The sequence below is a fragment of the Rhinolophus ferrumequinum genome, chromosome 23 (genome assembly GCF_004115265.2).
Source record: "Rhinolophus ferrumequinum isolate MPI-CBG mRhiFer1 chromosome 23, mRhiFer1_v1.p, whole genome shotgun sequence".
Lineage (NCBI taxonomy): Eukaryota > Metazoa > Chordata > Mammalia > Chiroptera > Rhinolophidae > Rhinolophus > Rhinolophus ferrumequinum.
Window position 1 is genome coordinate 41,437,299 of NC_046306.1, and position 24,034 is coordinate 41,461,332.

The window sequence follows — 24,034 nt, forward strand, 5'->3', positions numbered from 1 at the left end:
GGTAGGATGTATTTTCATTGTCATTTGTTTCTGTGTATCTTTTGATCTCTCCTCTAATTTCTTCTTTGACCCAGTCGTTCTTTAAAAGTATGTTGTTTAATCTCCATGTATTTGTGTTTTTTCCTGCCTTCTTTTTGCAGCTGATATCCAATTTCAAAGCCTTGTGATCAGAGAATATGCTTGGTATGATTTCAATCTTCTTAAATTTGCTGAGGCTCGTTTTATGTCCCAATATATGGTGTATCCTTGAGAGTGTTCCATGTACACTAGAAAAGAATGTATAGTCTGATGTTTTAGGATGAAGTGCTCTATATATGTCAATTAGGTCCATTTCATCTAATGTGTCATGTACGGCTGCTATTTCGTTATTTATTTTCTGTTTGGATGATCTATCTATAGCTGTCAATGATGTATTTAGGTCCCCTAGTATAAATGTGTTTTGCTCAATTTCTCCCTTTAGTTCTGTTAGTAGTTGCTTGGTATATTTCAGTGCTCCCTGATTGGGGGCATAAATATTGATGACTGTTATGTCTTCTTGTTGTATAGTCCCCTTTACCATTATGAAATATCCATCTTTGTCTCTTGTTCCCCTTTTCACCCTGAAGTCTGTTTCATCTGATATCAGTATGGATACACCTGATTTTCTCTGGGTACCATTTGCTTGGATTGTCAATTTCCATCCTTTCACTTTGAGTCTATGCTTGTCCTTGTAGCTGAGATTTGTCTCTTGGAGACAGCATATGGTTGGGTTTAGTTTTTTGATCCAGTCTGCTATCTGTGCCTTTTTATTGGTGAGTTCAGTCCATTTACATTTAGGATGATTATTGATATGTGAGGATTTCCTGTCATTCTATCTTTAGTTTTCTGGTAAGGCTGTGTCTCCATTGTTTCTTTGCCTTTTTGTTGTTGTCTGTTATTTCTGAGTGGTGGTGTTCTATGATGTTTCCCTCTGTTTCTTCTTTTATTACAGTATATATTTCAGTTCTGGATTTTTTTTGAGTGGTTACCCATAAGTTCATGTAAAAGAAAGTTTGATATTTAGAGTATTCCATTTTCTTCAGCACGCTTACTTTCTCCATTCCCATATTCAGGCTTTACTCTCCCCCGTTTTATGTTTTGGTTGCCACAAATTGTCCCTGTTGATGGTGGTCAGATAGCCTCCTTTAGTATTTCTTGGAGTGCAGGTCATGTATTAGAAAATTCCCTCAGCTTCTGTATGTCTGGAAAGGTCTTTATTCCTCCTTCATATCTAAAGGATGTCTTTTCTAGATATATTATTCTTGGCTTGTAATTTCTCTCTTTCAATAATTTGAATATTTGGTTCCATTCCCTCCTGGCTTGTAGAGTTTCTGCTGAAAAATCTGATGATAATCTAATGGGCTTTCCTTTGTAGGTTACCATCTTCTTTTCCCTGGCTGCCTTGAGGATTCTTTCTTTGTCATTGATTTTAGACAGCTTCAATACAATATGCCTTAGAGAAGGCCTGTTGGGATTGAGGTAATTAGGTGTTCTATTTGTTTCTTGGATTCGAGGATCCAGTTCTGTCCACAAGTTTGGGAAGTTCTCATCGACAATTTGTTTAAATATATTCTCTGTTCCCTTCTCTCTTTCTTCTCCTTCTGGTATGTCCATTATTCTTATATTGCTCTTTCTGGTGGAGTCAGAAAGTTCTTGCAGAGTTCTTTCATTTCTTTTAAGTCTCAAGTCACTTTCTTCTTCAATCTGTGTCATTTCCAGGTTTCTATCTTCGATGTCACTGATTCTTTCCTCCATCTGGTCAACTCTACTACCTAAGCTGGTTATTTCATTTTTGATTTCTTCTATTGAGTTCTTAATCTCCAGAAATTCTATTTGGTTCTTTTTTAAAATTTCAGTCTGTTTCGTAAAATGCTCATGTTGTTCTTTGATTGTGTTTCTGAGTTCATTAAACTGCCTTTCTGTGTTTTCTTGCATTTCATTGAGTTTTTTCTGAACTGCAATGTTGAATTCTCTGTCATTTAAGTCACATATTTCCATGTCTTTAAGTTCCTTTTCTGGAGACTTTTCCCTTTCTTTCTGAGCTGTCTTGTTGGCTTGGTTATTCATGGCAATTACTGATTGATTAATTTCTCTTCCTATACATCTACAGGAGTGGCTTCTGCAACAGGTTGATAGGAAGAGGTCTTTCTTTTGTTTTCCAGTACTTGTTGGTAGAATGTTTTATTTTCTGTCCGACTGCACCCTTTTTTTCTGTCTCACACAGTAGTGCTATGTTTTGTCTGCACTATTCCAGCTTTTCACACAATGGGGGGATTCCCTGGGAGACGGGCTTCTCCTCTGTTAATAGTTTCTTGGGTCACAGGGCTCAGTGTCCGTGTGGGTATGCGGAGAGCTTTTGAAGTTCCAAAGCTCTTCCTGCACCAGATTCAGAGCCCGTGTGTTTCAGCAGTTCTGTTTACTTCTGCAGGGATCCACCCAGCTAGGTGGGGACAGGGGCGGAGTGAGTTGTGAGAGGTGGCCAAGAGCAACGGCATCCACCACTACCACAGCCAATCCTGCTTCCACAGCTCCCTCCCCTTTGCTGGAACTAGTTGGCCTGCGAATCTGTGTCTGCAGTCCACAGTTCTCAGAACAAGAAATATTCTGTTCTTTTGATCTGACACTGCTACTGTTCCGCTTCTAGCACCGGGCAGGTGTGTGCGGGGCGAGCTCTGGGAGGGTAGGGAGGGGGCGGCTAGTCTCAGTGCCTAAGGCTTCCATTCTCTGCTCGGCAGTGAGGGCTTAAACCACCGTTTTCAGCCTTCTTCCCTCAGTCTTTTCTCTGAGGTCTCTGCCGTGAGCATTGGGTTCAGCCGTGTTATATGCTGTCCCCTCAGCCCTGTGGGCCATAAGCGGAGCCCTAGCAGTCCGAGTTCTTCCGTCTCCCGCAGCTGCGGTAGTTCCGGGATGCAGCGAGCTCGGAGCACTGAGCTAGGTCTGCGTCCTGCGCCTGCGCGGTTCCGTTTCCGCCCTTCTCCTTTCCCTCCTTCCCACTCATGCGATTAGCCCACCTTTAGGTGAATTCAGTAGTGGGGCTCTTAGTCTTGCCTGTGTGCTGTGCAGGGAGTGCTTTGTGGAGTTATTGTTGTTTGATTAGTTGTAAATTCCAAGGGAGCTTTACAGAGGCTCACCTCACGCTGCCATTTTGATGAAGTCTGCAATCATAATTCTTTTTGGTGCTCAAATTGTCCCATCTTTGGCCCATAGGAGCCCCTCCAGGATAGCCCTTGAAGCTTTTGACATTACTCAGTAGTCTCTGACAGCTTCCTTACTTTCTGATATAATAATGCGTCCCAGGCTCATCTTGTGCAGTTCCTGCCCCAGACCTGGAATAGGGAATTTCTCTAAGGTGCTGCCGTTCCTTTTAGTATCTAAATACCATAGTCTAGGCAGCAATATAGGCTTGATTTTTAACTCTTTCCTAATAGTATATTAATTTTTTAAATTATAGTAAGAGCATACTGAGGACAAACTGTTGTTAACGTAGAAATGTGATCTATTTTTGTTAACCACATTTAAAAGGAGCCTAGCCATCTATGCAGTGATTTGAAGCTATAGCATCACACTAGAACACTCTGTGAGCCTTAAAAAATTGTGATGGCTGAGCCACACCCTAGGCCAATTTTACTAGCCTCTATAGAGCACCTAAATTTTATAGAGCTTCCCAGGTGCTTTCACTATGCAGCCAAAGTTAAGAATGCTCATCTAGCAATGAAATCATAAGCACAATAAAATAAAAGTTAAAAAAAAAAAAAGATACTTGAACTCTAGAAGTTCTCTTAGTCCAGGATAAATTAGGTTCTAGGCTTTTCTATATAGCTTGTCTTCTACTAACTTGATTAGGGGACCTTAAAAAATGTGGGAATCTCATAAGTAACTCAATTTTAAATCTGTAATTTGTCTCCTATTTCTGTTTTACAGATCTGAACAAGCACCCACCTCAGGCTTAATGAGGGCACAGTTGGGTCAGTGTGTTGCCACCTTGAAAGAACAGGATAATTCGATCAAAGAAGAGGTAACTAAGCTGTCTGAATCAGTTTTCCTACTCAAAAACATGGACCAGAGGACAAGGGTTAGTCATTTTTCAAAAATAGTTTCAAGATGTATAAGGTACTGATTTGAGGACTAGATAAATTCTTTTTTTTTTTTTTTAGTTATTAGTTTCAGGTGTACAAAACAATGTAATAGTTAAAGATTTATACCCCTCAGAAAGTGATAACCCCCCTCCGCAAATCTACTAACCCTCTGACATTGTATATAGCTGTCACAGTTCCACTGACTCTATTTCTTATGCTGTACTCCACGTCCTGTGACTATATGTATATTAAATTATAGTTGGCATTCATTATTATTTAGCTTCAGATATACACTGCAATAGTCAGGCACCTACACTGTCCATGAAGTGGTCTCCCTAATAAGACAAGTGTCCATCGGATACCCTGTAAAATCTTTACAAGATTATTGATTATATTCCCCAAACTGTCCTTTGTATCCCCCTGTCAATCTTGTGGTTACCGATTGTGCTTTCTAATCCTCTTACCTTCTCCCTCATCCCCACTCCACTCCCCATCTAGCAACCCTCACATTTTCCTCTGTATCTCTGAGACTGTTTCTAATTAGTTTTTTCATTTATTCTATTCTTTAGATTCCACATATTAGTGAGATCTTATGGTGTTTATCTCTCTCTATCTGTCTTATTTCACTTAGCATAATGTTCTCTAGGTCCATCCATATTGTTGCAAATGGTAAGATTTTATTCTTCTTTATGGCCAAGTAATATTCTATTGTACAAATGTACCACAGTTTCTTAATCCAATCATCTACCAGTGGGCATTTCGGTTGTTTCCATGTCCTGACTATTGTGAATAGTGCTGCAATAAACATAGGGGTGCATAAATTTTTTCGAATTAGTGTTTTGGATTTCTCTGGATAGATACCTAAGAGTGGAATTGCTGGGTCATAAGGTAGTTCCAAGAGGAAATAGTTACATTCTTAATAATGATTAATGTATTTGAAAAAGTGATAAGTAATAAGTGAGGTTTTGTGGTTGTTTTAACTTTCTGATCTCAGGCCTTTTGCATATTGATTTGTGTAGGAATCTCAGTTCCTTACGTAAAGTTAATTCAAGTCCTGGAGGTAACCTAACTAAACATATCTACCACAACATTTTCTGAGGAGCTTGGAAGCATCTTATAGCATTCTGGTTTTCTTTCCCCACTCCGTTTTTTAAAAACACTGTGTGGTTTGTCATTCATGTCAATCAACAAATGCATATTGATGCATTTCTACACACATGTACCAGCCAGATCCATCGGAGGGAAGGAGATAAATAAAATGTGGCCTCATTCTGTGGAAAGGCATAGTGGGATGCATGTAAAATAAGAAAATGACAAAGAATATAACCCTTCAGAAAAGGGAGCCAAGCCATCTGGAGAAGCAATAAGGGTAGACTTTATAATGGAAGGAGTAGAGGGAGTATAAGGGGACTCTTAAAAGACTGACAGGTTTGTTTTGTTTTTTTAAATTAGTTTCAGGTGTAAAAAACAATGTAATAGGTCGACATTTATACCCCTCACAAAGTGATAACTCCCCTCCCCCAATCTACTACCCCTCTGACATCGTGTATAGCTGTTACAATTCTGCTGATTCTATTCTCTATGCTGTACTCCACATCCTGTGACCATATATATGTATATGTGTATATATATATATATATATATATATACACACATATATTAAATGTACATATGTATATATATATGCATATATATATATTAAATTATAGTTGACATTCATTATTATTCAGCTTCAGGTAGGTGTACACTGCGATGGTCAGGTATCTATATTGTCCATGAATTGGTCTCCCTAATAAGACAAGTGTCCATCAAATACCCTACAAAATCTTTAAAACATTATTGATTATATTCCCCAAACTGTATTTCGTATCCCCATGCCTATATGGTCATTTAATCTACAACAATAGAAAGAAGAATTTACATTGCGGTAAAGACAGTCTGTTTAATAAATGATGCTGGGAAATCTGGACAGACACATGCACAAAAATGAAGCTGGACCACCTCCTTACACCATATACAAGAATAAATTCAAAATGGATTAAAGACTTAAATGTAAACTCTGAAATCATAAAACTCTTAAAAGAAAATACAGGAAGTAAACTTGCAGACATTACTCTTAGTAATATTTTTACTGATGTATCCCCTCGGGCAAGGGAAATAAGAGAAAAAATAAAACATATGGGATTACGTCAAACTAAAAAGATTTTCACAGCAAAGGAAACCATCAATAAAACAAAAAGACATCCTACTGAATGGGAGAAGACATTTGTCAATGATACATCTGATAAGGGGTTAATATCCAAAATTTATGAAAAACTCATTCAACTCAATACCAAAAAAAAAAACCAATTGAAAAATGGGCAGAGGACATGAAGAGACATGTCTCTGAAGAGGACATACAGATGACCAACAGACATATGAAAAAATGCTCAACCTCACTAATCATTAGAGAAATCCAAATAAAAACCACAATGAGTTACCACCTCACTCCAGTCATAATGGCTATCATCAATAAGTCAACAAATAACAAGTGCTGGCAAGGATGTAGAGAAAAGGGAACCCTCGTGCACTATTGGTGGGATTGCAGATTGGTGCAGCCACTATGGGAATCAGTATGGATGTAGCTCAAAAAACTGGAAATGGAACTACCTTATGACTCAGAATTCCACTCTTAGGTATCTATCCAGAGAAATCCAAAACACTAATTCGAAAAAATTTATGCACCCCTATGTTTATTGCAGTGCTACTCACAATAGCCAAGACATGGACACAACCGAAATGCCCATTGGTAGATGACTGGCTTAAGAAACTGTGGTACATTTATACAATGGAATATTACTTGGCCACGAAGAAGAAATGAAATCTTACCATTTGCAATAATATCGATGCACCTAGAGAACATTACTGCTAAGTGAAATAAGTCAGACAGAGAAAGACAAATACCATATGATCTCACTTATCTGTGGAATCTAAAGAAAAGAATAAATGAACAAACTAATCAGAAACAGGCTCAGAGATACAGAGAAAAAAGCTGAGGGTTGCTATTATAGATGGGAAGCGTGCGGGGATGAGGGAGAAGGTGAGGGGTTTAAAAAGTACAAATTGGTAACCAGAAGACTGACAGGATTTTGACAGTCAAAGAGTACAGGGTAGGGTGACAGGGAAGGGCTGTTATGAGCCAAAGAACAGACCCGGGAAAGCCAACATGTATTCAGGAAATGGAGTTGGGAGTCATTTTCTGTGCCTGACGTGTGGCTCCAGGCTGGAGGTGGTGGGCAAGAAAGTCTAAGGTCGTCCGGGCCAATTGTGCAGTGTCCAGCCCAGGCTAGGGAGCTTGTATTTAGTTTACTAGATCTTGGAAAGCCTGGGAGCCTCTTGAACAGGACTTATAATAAGATTCTGCATTGCCTTAGGGAGTTTCATCTGCTTAGATTAGGATTGAGACCATGAAGGAGGAAGCCCTGCAGATGTTCAGACAAGACAAGGAGGGGCGTGACTTAGGAGCTGGTGCACAGGGACAGTATGAAGATACTGAACAGAAAATGGAAACTGATGGAGCAAATTCCCAAGGGGAGCACCAGGGGAGGAACCAGAAGCCCAGATTTAAAGCATTCTCATCATAGTCTTTGTCTTTATCTAGAAAAGACATAATCAAAGAGATGGTCTTTCTTCTCCTAAATTTAATAATGTCTTATTTCAAATTATGTTTTTTCATCTATATACATAATACAGGGTTTTCTGTGTTTGGTCCTTTTTAACTTTTTATTTTCATCATGCACATAGTTCAAGGATTCTACACGTGCCCCTCCTGGAGGCAAGCAAGCCTTGCCACTTCTGTCTCGAAGTCACACACTTGTGTCGCTGCGTTGTCCAGAGCTCCTGCCATTGTTTCTCAAGCTTTTCAGAGCACCTTCAGTCCTTCTCAAGCTCCCACCCTTTTCCTTGCCCCCTAAATTAAAAGAGAGTAGAAGGTCTTTTTTAAAGCATATCAAACATACATACATAGAGTGATAAAATGAACCCATCAATCCCATGCCTACCAACACAAATTCACATACAGTATCCTGTTACCATTGTACCATATTTGTTTCATCTTCCTTCTTTCCTCCTTTTCCTACTTCCCCTCTCCCTTTCTCCTCCTTCTCTCATCTTTTCTCTCCCCCTTTCACTTCCCCTTCTCTCTCTTCTCCTGCCCTTTCTCTCCTCTCTCCCTTCCTTTTCTCCCTCTCCTTCTCTTCTTCTTCTAGCCTTCTTCCTCCCCCCTTTCCTTCTTGTATAATAAATTATTGCAGCTATAGATACAGCCTCCAATGTGCCTCTCAAGAATCCTGTGCTCCTTTTTAAAAATAACCTTTTGTGTATCCTTCCTTCACACATTTTCATTTTACTGTATTATGTGTGCCTCAGTAAAAACAGTTTTGTTTTGGTTGAGATATGATACCGTTTGTGTGAATGTTCTTTAAGAAAGAACAGTATTCTTTAGGAATAACAGAACCTTTGTTTTTAGACCCATTCCATATCTGTTGATAAATGTAGATCTTAAAAAGGTCTACTGTATGGATATTTTTTCAGGCTTCATTGTCCATTTTATTTATTACTGTTTTGTAACAACATTGTTTTCCATTCATGTTCACTACAAGTACATCACATCTCAGCTGTGTCGAGGGTGAAATAAGCATTGGTCAAGTGCCCTTTGGTATTTAATCATCTGTTTTTTGTTTTTTGGGGTTTTTTTTTAAGTGCGTTGTTTATATTAGAAAACATATTCCATATTGTTCCAGACAATAAATCCAATCATAATTTTTCAAATAATAACTCCATTATTAATGACGGGCTGCCCAACTAATAATTAAGGAATCGGATGATATTCTGCTTTGTTCCTTTTTAAATCATCGTAATCTCATCTTAGTGACAATCATAAAAATTACCAATAAATTAATGACAAAAATCTATCCTTAAAGATGGAAGTAAGCAAGCAGGTTCACAAACTGTTAGGTTGTGACTGAAGAAATGTATAGCTCCAAAGAACAATGTTACCAAAATGACATGAGCAAGGCATGCCTTGCAAGCTCTAGGACAAAATGCTTTTGTGGTTTCCAGGACTGGTTTCACATCATTCTTTTACAATTTACTAAATTTAGAATTTAGTAAATAGTATAGGTTAAATATTTCTCTGTAGATAAAATTCTTAAAAGTAAGAGATTTTCAAAATTTAAGAAAGCTCTACTAGCACTTACTTGGTTAAGAGTCTAATGAAGCTCAGAAATGTTTACTTTGATCTCTTGGGTAAATGGCTAATTAAACAGCCACATGTAAATGATGTTTACCTGTGGGTCCCCTTGCTGTCAGCAGGAGTCAATCTGTCTCTTGAGTAAATACATCATTAAAACCCCGAAACTGAAACTCGGATTATGTCCCCTTGAGACTAGATAAGATCCACAACACCCGCATAACCTATTAGGCAATTACATAATTGAGCTGCATGTTTTAAATCAGAAATATTTGTAATTACTTTATGTGAAAAAAAATGAGTTGGGTGCTTCATTAAAATACAAAGTGCCTTAATACTCCTTTTCTCCTAAGTGATGTCTGTTTCCACCCAGGAAAACTCCAGACAAAGCAGGTGTAGGGTAGGTCGGTCTGGTGCTTCCACCACATACATCAGACAGACATGTGACTAGTCACAGAAATGCCTCCATCTCTCCCTAAATGAAGTGGTGATTTCTTATTCTTACCTCTCGAATACTTATTTGCTGGCTCATAAGAATACTTTCCCTTTATTTTAATGCTATATAGATAAAATCCCCTTCCTTTTCTATAACTTTGATGTAACTTAAGTGATGATGCTTGCATTTCTCATTAAACACTGAAAAATTACTTCTGGTAAGCAAGAGGAAAGTTCTTGAGGAAGTGTCAATTAAATCTGTATTTTAGGGGAAAATGTTATCACCTGTCTACATCCATGATTTTTAAATTCTCTTGCCTTTCTGTATCTGCGTTAATATCATGTTTTCCTGAAAATAAGACCTAACCGGAAAATAAGCCCTAGCATGATTTTTCAGGATGACATGCCCTGAACATAATCCCTAATGCGTCTTTGGAGCAAAAATTAATCCCGTGTTTCCCCGAAAATAAGACCTAGCTGGACCATCAGCTCTAATGCGTCTTTTGGAGCAAAAATTAATATAAGACCTGGTATTATATTAATTATATTATATTACGTTACGTTACATTATATATTATACCCGGTCTTAGATTGTATTAAAATATAATCTTATATTTTATATAATAATATGCAGATAAAATTAGAAAGAAATAAAACATTTTATTATTTTATTTAATATATTTATTATATTAAAATAAGACCAGGTATCATATTATATGATACCTGGTCTTATATTAAAATAAGACCGGGTCTTATATTAATTTTTGCTCCAAAAGACGCTTTAGAGCTGATGGTCTGGCTGGGTCTTATTTTCAGGGAAACACAGTAGCACTGATCTACATCTAGAAGGGATTTCAGTTTTATTAAATGCTTTCACATTAACTTTATTTTTGTATTTGTACCACCCATCACAAAAACCGTTTTTTCTCGAGCTGACATGTTTTCTTTAAAAAACTAGCAGGGAGAAAACAAACTTGGAATGTTAAACAAAAAGAAGAAAAGAAAACTGCCTGCTATCTGACTATCCATATTTAACCTTTTGACATTGTGGTGTATGGTTTTTAATATTTAATATATTGACATGAGTTGTACTGTTTGTGTACATATCTTCTTTTTCCCCCACTTGTCACAAGTGAACTTCCTTTCATACCATCACATGTTCTACATCACTTCAAATGGCTGCCCAGAGACCCCTGTATGGATATTCCACTGTCTCTTTAACCAGGCTTTTGTTCTTGAGCATTTAAGTTGTTTTTAATTTTTTTCCTGTAGTAAAAAAGTCTCAAAGAACATCTGAGCAATTCAGTTTTTACAAATATCATGCCACTTCCTTAGTATAAATTCTTACATGTAAAGTTGTTGTGTCAAAGAGTTTGTGCATCTGTCAGGCATTTGCTGTGCACTGCCAGGTCTCACTCTGAAAGGGTCAGCAGAGTTACCAGGAATGGATGAAAATATCATTTCTCTGAGCGCTTTATGAAATGGGATACTATCAACTTTTTTTTTTTTTGAGCACCAAATTGAGAAGTGCAAATGACATCCAATTTTTTTGTTCATTTGACCTTTATATTATAATTGAGGTCAAACTTTTCCCCTACCTATTTATTAGCCATTTGTATTTCTTCTTTTATAATTTGCTAGTTCATGTTCTTTGCTCATTTTTCTATTAGGTTAGTAATGTTTTTTCTTATTGCCTTGTAAGAACTCTTTTTTTATAAATTTGTACAATTCGTTGCAATATTTTGAGCAGTTTGATTTTCAACTTTTATTTTTCTTAATGGTGTTTTGGACACAAAGTCTTTTCCATTAATATCTTTATTTATCTATTTATGCATTTGAATATTACAATTGATAAGTTTCTGGATGTAAAGTAAGAGTCAGCTTTCATTGACTCTTGGGTTCTCGACCTAGCAAGATCCATATTTAAACTGAACTTTGAGAAAAATTTGAGTAGAATTGAGCCAATAATTCTAGGTATCCTGCTAAGTGTAATTCATAGGCCACTTTATCTTTCTTAAGATCTGAAATATGGAAGTATCACCACTGGTCATTTTGTAAATAGTATGTGCCTTAGCATTCAATTTCTGAGTCTTTTCTGCTGGCTCCTAGGAAGGCAGAAAAGTTTGTTGGAATTGACTTAAGCTTCAGACTGCTAAGAACAGTGAGACAGTCTCCAGTCTTCCCTCCTTGCCTCCAAATGCATGAAATCAAAGAGAGCTTTTATTAGCTAACAGATAAGTTGGAACCAGTGCACAGTCTGTTCATAAGCATTATCAGAAGGCCCATGGTAAAATTGTCTGGTGGCATTTTTCAGGGAGCTCCGATTTGCAGAGTGCTTTCAGACAGCGTGAGATGTGTAAAGTAGCTTGTTCACTCTTGTCTGGACTTTTGTTCCATTGCTGGTATGGGTTAGTGTTGTCAGTCTTAGACTGCAAGCTCCTTCAAATTAGGCGCTTCTTTAGAAATACACCTTTATAAAAGATCTACAAACAATACAGATGTTTTTCCTGACTCTGCACAAGTTGTTTTTGACTAGAAACTTTCTGACCATTCCGTGTCTGAGATTGACTTTTGTTTCAGCCCTTGCTTTTCATCATTCCTTGCTTGGTAGAGACTTGTATTGTGGATTCCTTTACGATGGATGATGACCCATTGGGCAGATCTGCTGCTCTCTCTGTTGACTCCATGGTCCAGTAGAAGTCAATTCAACCATTCCATGCTGTAATTTGATCATTCATCAAAATTCTTATAGATATAAAATACTCATCTTTGAGAAATTATACAAAGAATTATCTTAAAAGATGAGTCTTTTTATAAATGTCTCTATCAAAAAAGTAAAAAAAAATCCTAGAGATAGGAGTAATGAGTAGTGAAGATAAATGAGATAAAATACATGAAATAAATGAAAACCTGCAGTATGCTAACCACTTTACTTACCTCACCATGGTAAAAAAAAAGGCTTAATGTAGAACTGTTGGCTGTGGTGACATTTTTATCAAGTATACAAGAACTTATTAGAAAGATATTTGCAGTATTATTATAACATTTTATTCTGTGTTCTTTTGAAGCCCAGTTGGAACCCAGCTAAAGCAAAAGAGGGTCTAATATGAAAGGGATATGCTAACAGTGAGATAAATTGTGTGTCATCACTGAGAGACTTGTGAGAAGTTATGAGTCATTTATAATCCAAACAGTTTCCATTGTCTGCAAATTCTACAGGACAAAGTGTGGAAAGTTTCAACAATCCTTTAATAATTTTCTTTTTAAAATGTGTGTTAAGACGGTGTCTATTATGAAGTCATGCCAAGAAGTTATTAGTTATAGCTATTGCATTAGGTAATATGAGGGAGAAATACATATTTGAAGTAATTTCAGAAAGTTCGGATTATTTTAAATGTCAGAAAGAGGAAATTGTAGCTTTCACTACAGAATTTGGGCCAATTCTTTTTGTTCATATTCTAAAATGCTTTTCATATACCCAGATTATTGGGCCCACAGAATACAAGCTTAACTCTGTGGGGACAGCCTAGATCAGGATGGGTAGATATCTGGAAACAAGACACATCAGAATACTCTGAAGAGCACACTGATGGTCGAGAGATGGTAGCTGAAGGAGCTGGGACTACTCTTCACCCCTCTCTTCCTGGACAGATTCTGGAAGTAGGTGCAGAGCAGTGGTCCATGTGGGCAGCTGAGATTTGGGCTCAATGGCAGCCAGTGATGGGAGCCAGCCTGAGCTTCAAGGGCAGGGCTCTATACTTAACCCCAGTCTGCAGAAACAGGGATACTATGCAGATCATCCCAACAGAGAATTATCACAACTGGAGTAAAATCCAGGGACTACTTTATACAAATAGAGGAAAAACTCCTAGTTACTATAGAACTGGACCTCAGACACGTCCTGGCTGCAAGGCTAACTTGACACCAAGTCCTTTGTCTGAGGCAACTAGAACTGCTTAAATCCCCTAACATCAGGTGCTTTAGTCTCTAGAATAGGCCACAGGCCCAGGAGGCTAGGCAGTCCTAGGGAGAGCAAAGGGCAGGAGCTTTGCAGGGATATCAAGGCTGATGGCAGTGGTATTGTGTGTTCAAAGTCAAACTTGCAATCCCAATTCTTCCACATTCTGCCTCAGTGATTCTCCCTGTCAGGGCATTTTTGCCTTCTTTCACGTAAATTACAAGGAAAGATTATTATCTTCCCCCTTGCTCACTAGATAATTATGTTGCTACCGCTTCACTTTTGGACTAATGATGACCTGTGAGGCTTTGTCCAGTTCATCTCTTCATATTAATGTGTAGAGTCTCATCTCCATTTCCCACAGGTTAGGTTGGATATGGCCCTGTATTTACTACTGTTGTCAGATACCAGTGAAAGGTCAACACCACCGACAAGGTTTCCTCTCCCAACCGCCTGAGCACATCACCATTTCCCAGTAGGAAGTAAGAGAGAAACATACACTCTGGCAGCAGGACAATGTCATCATTGATTGTTTTACTCTTGCTACCAGTGTATTTTTAGGAGTGCTGACCTGGAAATTAAGAGACATGGGTATTAACCTGTCCTGTAATTGCCACTTTTTCTCAACCTCTCAAGTTGGCTGTGATAAAGTCTCTGCCCACCTCGATGCCCAGGACACATGAGGTTATATGGGTAAGACAGTTCAGTGCCCTTTGAAAACAGATAGGCAGTGTGGCAGATAAGTTTCCCTAGCTCCACAGCAGACTTAGTAGCAAAATGCAGAGCATCTATATTCTCGATCGAAGATTATGGTTTAGAACAAGGTCATTTCTCTTTCTGCTTAGTGTCTCCTCCTCAGCCACCAAGTTTTTCTACAGTCTTCCCATTTGGGGGAAGTTCAGAGGCCATTTGTAGAAGGACGGGTATACCATGAGGTCACATTTTTCCAGATCTCTTTCTCAATTCAAACCAATGGATTCATGCAATGAAAGAGAAAAATTTTTGATAAACCAGCCTAGATTAACAGAGGTGGTCATATCTCATACACATATTTGACAAGTAGAAGAACACTTCTGCATTACATAAGATTCAGTCCTCAAAAAAAATGAATTATTTCTAGTGTAAGTTGTTGTAAAGAATTAAATTCTGCCGGAAAATAATCAGATGTTATTTTATCTTGAAGACATTTTAATTTTAGTTAAATGTCAGGAAGCAAATTAAATCCTAAGTAAAGCTTAACCTAAAATTATATTTGAAGCCTGAGTCTTGAGACCAAGGGGAATGTAGCTACAATTTGTTTTTATTTCTTTGTGCTTTCTTTTAAACACTGTAGGCAACAGCATCATTGAAAAGAGCCCTTACAGAAGAGTGTGAAGTTAGGTCAGCTGTTCACAGTAATGAATTATCTTGCAACTTGCCATCTATTCTGAATGACAATAGTGGAATAAAGGAAGCAAAACCAGCTCTGTGGCTCAGCAGTGTTCTTACAAGGGAACAAGGTACTATTGTTAAGTGGTCTATGCATTCAGAGTCAACCCAACACCCTCTCTCAAGGTACACCTATAAAATAAAGCGGACTAGAGAATACTTCTGATCGTAATATGCATAATGTGTTATTTGTTTTATACCACCTTCTGATAAATACATGATTTTGTTTAGTCTAACAGGAATAGGAAACCTAATTATAGGTCTGCAGTTCTGCTGAATTTCCAATAAATTAAGTTTTCATAAGTTATGAAATCTTAAAAACTAATCACTTGGCAGTAGATCATTTTGATCATCCTACTAAGATGAAGACGAGTCCATTAAAATGACTCCATAAAGAATTTCACATAAAGTACTGTGAAGTTTTTGATATCACTTAATAGAATTTACTCATAACTTATACACATTCTTTTTAATTATAAAAGTCTTATAACCTTATAAAAGTCTGAACAGATGAATAAGAATCAATGAATTTATGCCCCCCAAAATTTGAAAACCAATTTTTAGTATCCAGAATTGTGATTACTTCAGCATTACTCTTATGGCATGCCAGTAAACGGCTGTAGGGGTATTTCCAAGAGAGCTATGAGTTGCTCAGGATGTGTTCAGAAATTGATATACATGCACAGGATTTGAGGCTCACTTGTTTTAAGCCCCACTCAAACTTCATAGATGTCAAGCTAAATTATTTTGCATGAAAACAACATCAAGAAAACTTAGTTTTAGAATAGGTTTCCTTTTAGGAATAGTACTATTTCAGACAAGGAATGAACTAACCAAAAAAAGGAGGTGGGGAGGTAGTGAAAATAAGAGGAATGGTAGTTAAAAAAAACAAAGGCCTAGTCCATAACTATAACCCTGAAATACATTTTTATTATCATGTGTTTGGTTTTTAGAAGCTTCGAGTGACCGTGTTGACGAGAGCAAGGAAGAAAGCATGAGAGTAAAGATTCCAATCACAGGTAAAGTTATGGTTGCCTGAGAGTTTCAAACACAGGACTCAACCTTCTTATATAATCAGAACATTCTAGGTTAGTGGTTTGTGGTCTCTGCTCAGAGCAGGTATGTTCTAACTGCTGCATATTGGAGCAGGAGATTAAGCATAAGAGCACATAATCATAACCTGTGAGCTTACATGGCACAAACTGAGGTGGAAAATAACCGTGTCTATTGAATTCTTCCTAATCATGTTGTACATTTACACATGTGAGCCTCCCCTATCACGTAGCCTTTCAGCACCTGCGTCTATGTGAAAAGGTCAATCTCCAAGGGGAACACCCAGTCATTATATGGCAAACTACAGATGTTTCTGATTTTACTCTTTTCTTTCCTGTGATAATTGAATGTGTATCATTAAAATAAGAGCAGAGAAAAAAGTGCCAGACAGGAAGCTTTCTTGTGCCGAAGTCACAAAGCCTGTCTGATAATTTAAAATTTTTAGCAATAAGGTTTCATCAAGACCTATTAAGATTTCTGCACATGTGTTAGACTTGTTTAGATGAAATCTGAATATCATTACTTTTTTCAGTTTTAGAATATCAACAGCAGCAATTAGTATTCTGAACAGAGTTCTATTTGTCATACGTCTAAATTTAGTAGTACCTTATTTTGTAAAGTGGCGTGCTATTTCATTATAAATTCAAAGGTCTGACTTTAAATATTTATACAAGTAAATACACCGTTGCACTGAGGTACTGAGGCATGCATCTGCATATGTGGTAGTTGTGTTGTTTATATGCAGAAAGGAATGGCTTTCTTTTATGGCCATACAATTCATGGCCTGATGATTAATTTTTTAAAGCCATGTTTCTATGATGAACTCTGGTTTTGAAAAAGTAGTTTATAGTAGAGCAATTATTGTATATATTCTGCATCAGTTAATATTTCACTCCAAAATACAGAGGTTTTCTCTTAAACATTTCCCAGTGATATGGTTATTGCATTTTTGTTCTTCATTTTGAGAAAACTCTGGTAGAGTTCCCTCTTTTTCTTTTTTCCTTTTGTTAAATAGAAATGTAAATGATCACAAATTATAAATAACCAATAAGTCATTTGGATGCTTTTCTTTTGCATTTACCTTTGGATGCAGAAGTATCTAATGACCTCTGAATTGATTTCAGTTAAAATTGTAATGGTTTATTGGGGAGAAACCAGGAAGTGGCCTAGTTGCCCATTCTTACTTGTCTTTTAAGTATTCTTTCCCTTGCTGCAAGTAGATGACTCTCCTCAAAATTCATGCAAATGTTATTTTCTCATAGAATTTTTTATTGAGGAATAATTGACATATAATACTGTATTAGTTTCAGGTGTACAGTGTAATAATTCAGTATTTGTATACATTGCACAATGATCACCACAGTAGGTCTAGCTAACATTCATCATCACACATAGTTACAAAAAATATTTTTGCTTGTAATGAGAACTTTTAAGATTTACTCTCCTAGCAATGTTCAAATATGCAATGGTGTTATTAACCTTAGTCACCTCCCCGTGACTTATTTATTTTATAACTAAGATGTGTACTTTTTTTTTTTGGCCTTTTTCAAAATTTATTTTTCAATTACAGTTGACATACAATATCATATTAATTTCCAGTGTATGACATAGTGATTAGACATTTATATAACTTAGGAAGGGATCACTCTAATAAGTCTAGTACCCCCAACACCATAGGTAGTTATTACAATATTATTGACTATATGCTGTACTTGCTGTAAAACTAGCAATTTGTACTCCTTAATCCCTTTCACCTTTTCACCTATCCCCAGCACTCCTCCCATCTGGCACCCATCAATTTGTCCTCTGTATCTATGAGTTTGTTTCTGTTTTGTTTGTTCATTTACTTTGTTTTTAGATTCCACATATAAGTGAAATCATATGGTGATTTGTCTTTCTCTGTCTGACTTATTTCACTTAGCATAATACCCTCTAGGTCCATCCATGTTGTTGCAAATGGTAAGATTTCATTCTTTTTTATGGCTGAGTAATATTCCATTGTATATACATACCACATATTTTTTATCCAAATGTCTGTTAATGGAAACTTAGGTTCTTCTATATTTGGGCTACTGTAAATAATGCTGCAATGAACATAGGAATGCATTTATTTTTTGAATTAGTGTTTTGGATTTCTTCAGATAAATACCCAGAAGTGGAATTGCTAGATCATAAAGTAGTTCTATTTTTAATTTTTTGAGGAACATCCATATAGTTTTCCATAGTGGCTGTACCAATTTACAGTCCCATACTGTGCACAAGGGTTCCCTTTTTTTCATACCCTCGCCAACACTTTTTGTTTGTTGATTTATTTGTAATGGCCATTCTGACAGGAGTGAGGTGATACCTCATTGTGGTTTTAATTTGCAGCAAATTTGTACCTTTTGATCCCCTTCACTCATTTCACCTACCTCCCACCCGCTGCTTCTGGCAACCACCAATTCTATCTCATACAGTTTCTTTATAAGAGAAGACATAATTAAGTAGCAGAGTTTCAAATTTTTCTTCATGCAGAAAGAGGGGTGATGAGCCTAGAAGTAATAGGGCTATTTGCCATTAAGATTTTTAAAGAAATTGTAATTCCAACCTGCCATCCATCTATCGGTAGTAGGCAGTTTAAAAAAAAAATGCTTTGTGCTTGTTACATGCCAAAGTATTAGACATAAAATAACTTGGGAGATAAGGGAAAAAAATCCTTTCAATGCCATTTGCTTTTTTCAAGTATTGATGTTCTATTCTTGCCACCAATCACACTGTCTTCATTCTTTACTCCCCACCCACTGGACCTCCCAGGAAGTTAATGTTTGAGGCCCTCATTCACTTTGGCTATGCTTAATACTATTGTTGTATCTGTCATTGAAGCTACTTTGATCTCTAAGTTCTTGACCATCATTTCTTTATTAAATTTTTGTATCTTTTGTCATAATTATTTGTAGATTTGGCCTTTGGTAAAGCAAGGCAAGTGTACAGTTTGATTTAAGATAGATCCTGCCTCCTCCTTTATAATACTTCTGTTGAGGCTTTCCTGTTTGTATGGGCTGCATTCTTTCTAGAATATTCCAAAGAAAAGGAATATTTCAGAGGCTGTCTTCTGGAAGTTGAGGAGATGTGGCAGTTGAACCTGGGCTTTGGCATCAGCCATCAGTGTCTGCTTTTTACTCCCTGCTCATTTCTTCATCTCTCTGAGCTCTGAGTATTGGAAAATTAGATATATATAGTACCTGGCAAGATTGTCTTAAAGTTTAAATAAGGTCATGTGTATGACAGTCCCAAACATGTACGAAATACTCATACGTGTTAGCTATGATTCTACTAATAATATTCATGTGCCTGTGAGTAGTAGTATTGGTCTTATGCCCGGGCCCCATTTCAAACCAGTGACATCTAGTTAAAAGGAACCTCACAAAACAAACTCAAGAGGAAAATAAGCAGGGGCGATAGGGGTGTCGTGCCACAGGAAGAGTAAGCCTGAAATGAGTCCTGGAAAGGCGCCTGGACACCGCCAGCCTGTTTGTTATTCTGACAGCTGCTTGCCTTCCTGAGTTGCAGTGCTGCTCTAATTCCTCATAGACCACGCTTCCTGATAGTACCACTAAATGAGTTTCTGCAAGAAATTTCCACTTGAGAACTCAAGTGATGATTTGAATCCAGAAGGATGTTTACTTATCAAAAAAACTTGAAGAGAGTTTCATGCACCTTTTGGAACTTCTAATTAGTCCCATAAAGAAACCCTTGAAGAAGAATCACAAAAAGCTGATGAAGTGGCTACTGCTGGGTGGTCTCTCTGGTCAAGGCCCAGCTGTCTGTGCCTGATGTGCACACATGTGAGGACATTACAGGGTTCCTGATCACCAGGTGACAGTCCTCCCTACTGTGCCGCCTCAGAAGGTTGATGATCTGATGCAGCATTGTCCCAAATGTGATGTGTGTGGTACTCCACCTAGAAGATACTACAAGGAATACATATCTTCTGGCTAAACCCTGGTCTGGTCTCTCTCTCCCTCTGCAGCATGCACAACACACAGGAGCATGTTGAAGACTTTTAGGAGACTGTCAGTAAATGAACTGTTTAAAAGTGTGAACCTAGAGTCAAATGACTTACTTTCTATTTGAAAATGGAATCCTTCCTATAAACAGCCAACAGAATTAATGTTCTGTGGAACATGTTTTGGGAAATATACAGACATGTGGAACGTTTTTTAAAACCTTAAGTCTAATGAGGGCATCAGTTTTCTCAACTAAATTTATTATCAACGTTCTCCTGTGGTTCCTTTTTGTGGGAACCTCCCTTGTGGATGAGATTGCTTTATAATGACACTTAGGGCTGGCTACTTTAGTGTAACTCAACCTAGATGATGCTATGATTGAAATTTACTTGTTTAAGCTGCTCCCCAAACTGATGACCAGCAGGTTACAATGGTGGGGAAACACACTTCTTCAGTGTGGGTCCTTCTGTATGACTTGATTTGCTTTGCAGCTATCTCAGAAGGGAAATAGTAAAAAAAAGAGGCCGAGGTAAAATGCAGGCCAGGCACCAGGAGGTTGGGCAGAATGCTCTGAGGTTATACCACATTCAGAATAATGGGGACCCTGGGGAAGTGTAGCCTGAGAAGGGCACAAAAGCTGTCTTTAAATATTTGTAGGACTGCCATGTAGAAGGCAGAACATTAACTGAGCATAATTATAGAGTGTAGCTCAGGGGGCCCTGTTTGTGAGTGTTGCAGGGATGGAATTCACAGCTCAATAACGGAAAAACTTTCTAGCTCTTCATATCAGCAAAACTAAACTGAATGTCTTCCAGGTGTGAGATTCTGTGCTGGGTGCTTGAACCATGGTGGGAACTTACTCTCTAGAGGGGCACTATGGAAGGAATTCTCATTTCTAGGAATTCTGACTGACTTTCTAATGCTGAGACTGTGATTCTCAGTCCATATTAAAGAAATCAGACATGCCAACTTTCTCATTTCTTAATTTCCCTTTCTTATTTGTGTATCACCCCCACACATAGGTCTTTTTGGAAGAGGGGCACATCCTTATAGAGTTTGCTGTCATTCTGAAGGCATCTGCTTTGTTAACCATCATTATGAAGAGTGTGAGTTTCATAACTTTAGCTCCTGTAATCTGTATTAAAGTATGCAGTGGTACTTCAGTTTTCGAATGTAATCCGTTCCGGAAGACCATTCGAGTTCTGAAACTTATTTCCCCATAGAAAGTAATGATAAATGGATGAATCCATTCCACACCTTTAAAATCAACCCCTAAAACTGCACACAACCCAACACACAACCAGAGTAAGTGTTCCCACAGCCTGTGTGACCTGTTAATACCATATACCCCTTTCATTAGTCTAGTTCACACTAAAGAACCAGGTAGAAATCAAAGATTAATGTTCACATCTGTGAACATTATATATCGAATTTACTCTCTATATAATAAATAGTATATCGTTTGCATGTCTATTATACCTTTACTTGGGAATACCATGGACAGCGAAAGACTGGGTCCCTGCCCTCACGCAGCCCCCATCGTTTCTCATCTTCACAACAGCCCTGTGGGGTAAATACACAATCCAACAGAAACTTAGAGAGGTTGAATCCTGCTCAAGACCATATAGCTAGTGTATTAGATCTGTAATTAAACTTCAGGATTTAAGCCCTGGACGCCTTCTGTTCCACCACCCTGCCTCCTTTGTTTTATAATAGAAGGAGACCGCATCAGGATGTCTGGATTAATTAAACGACAGCGTGTATCACAACAAAAGATGAGCTCCAGAAGGATGCTTTTCAGAGCAGCAATGGACGTAGTCATACCTTTCCTTTCTCTTGTTAGGCCTGCAGAGGTGGGCGGCTTGCAAGGATTTCTGAGTATGGATTGTACCAAGAGGGATGACCTTTATAAAGAGGGGAAAATCTGAGTACACTTAGGCCTGAGAGCACGTGCAGGTAGTAGGATATTCAGGTCAGTGTTTCCCTGAAATACTTAGGCCAGAATTAAAGCTTAAGTAGATTATGAAGGAAAGTCTCCCTCTGAACTGCTTGCACCCGCAAAGTAAAATTTCCCACTTTGGCAATTTTACTTGTATTCTCATGAAATTTGCGTTTGAGAGTTAAATGAATTTTAGTTTTAGTAAATGATGCGGCTTATGCAAAATATCATAAAAACCCATCACCTAGCATAGTAGCTGGCATATTTTGTCAAGCAAATGAATAAAAACGAGAGTATTAAGGAGTTCCCTTAAATGCTTGTTGATTCAGGCCAAAATACTATCTCTTTCAGTCATTCACTCCCCCAGTACTTTTCCCACCCACGTGCCCATCCTGGCAAAACTCATCTCCTTAAGCTCCATGTGAAAAGGGCTCTCAGCTTTTATCTCAAGAGGATTAAGCCTCTAAGAATGTCCATTCAGCCTCTCATTCTTTTGACACCAATTCTCTTGGTCAAGCTGTGTTGAAAGTGGTTGTCTGACTATGCCATTTCTCACTGATATCCTTTGGCAAGCTGAAATATTGAAGGTCATACTAAGGTACGTCCATTTAGAATCTTTGTGGGAGGTCAACATAAATTTGAAGGGTGCCAGTTGGAGTTTGGGGCAGTGCTTCCCAAAACATTATTGCTTAAGTTTTATATCAAATTGGAAAACAGCTGGAAACATACAATCGACAGGTTGTCATTGGTCACTAGGTTTATCCTGGGAGAAAAGACTGTGGTGACAACTTTGGACTGCCAAAGTACAGTGACATGATACCTCCACTGCTGAGACTTTACTAAGAATGTGCCTCGTTCGTCCTGTCCCAGAAATGCACAAGAACCTGTAAAGATGTGCTTACCTTCTGCACCTGGGACAGAGGCCCCCAACTCATGCACAGTCAAGGAACCACCAAATGCTTCTGCATTGTCCGTTGCAGGTCGTGTGGCCCTGTCTCTATGGCAGTGGTCAGGCTGCTGGGACAGCCTGCTGCTTGCTACAGCAAAGCATTCCTCATGACGCTGCAGTGGTGGTGTTTATTTAACGTGGTCATTAAAGTATGAAAGGCAGCTTTCTAAGAGTGCTGGTGATGGGATGGCCCCGCATTCAAGGCACTGAACTCCTACATGCCTGGAGAAATTCTCCGTGGCTGCACAGGAGAATCCTGTTTGGAGTTTTGAAACATACCCATGCCCCACCCCCTCCCTTGACCAGTCACATCAGAACCTCTAGAGGTGGAAGCCAGGCATCAGTCTTTTATAACACACCCTAGTGACCCCAGGTTTGAGAAACATGGAGCAGGGGGTCTCAAAGATGAAAGAGTCCTTGGAAGTCATGCAAAGCACCCGCACTTTACACAAGAGACTCAAGTGGAGAGAGAAGAGGATGGGCATTAGGTACTTTAATAAAATCAGGAATCAGGGAGTGTACTACAGTCATCCCTTGGTTTCTTTGGGGGCTTGGTTCCAGGGCCCATTACCCTCACCCCCCCCATAGGTACCAAAATCCACAGAGGCTCAAGGCCCTTATGTAAAAGGGCATTATATTTTTATATAGGCAGGGGATGCCTACACATCACTTCATTTGTGTGGATTTAGCATAGTACTCGGCACATGGCAAATCCAAATTTTACTTTTTGGAACTTGCTGGGATTTTTAAAAAAATATTTTTCATCTGCAGTTGGTTGAATCTTTGGATGTTAAACCTGTAGATACAGAGTGCTGAATGTATCTTCCTAGGGCTGCTGTAACAAAGTACCGCAACCTTAAAACAATAGAAATGTATTCTCTCACGGTTCTGGAGGCTAGAAGTCTAAAATCAGTGTCAACAGGACTGTGCTCCCTCTGAAGTTCCCCAGGGAGGATCCTTCC

General features: G+C 38.2%; 1 protein-coding gene across 8 annotated transcripts in view; it reads left to right on the forward strand.

Annotated features, from left to right (window-relative positions):
- Positions 1-24,034, forward strand: part of KIZ (kizuna centrosomal protein) — a 155,756-nt gene that overhangs the window by 93,931 nt on the left and 37,791 nt on the right. For 6 of the 8 annotated variants that reach the window (XM_033094995.1, XM_033094998.1, XM_033094997.1 and 3 more), the window contains 3 exons: positions 3,940-4,090; positions 15,051-15,216; positions 16,099-16,164. In XM_033094995.1, the coding sequence (XP_032950886.1) occupies positions 3,940-4,090; positions 15,051-15,216; positions 16,099-16,164 (383 nt within the window). The remainder of the gene's footprint in view (positions 1-3,939; positions 4,091-15,050; positions 15,217-16,098; positions 16,165-24,034) is intronic. The other 2 variants (XM_033094996.1, XM_033094999.1) reach the window with 1 other exon arrangement.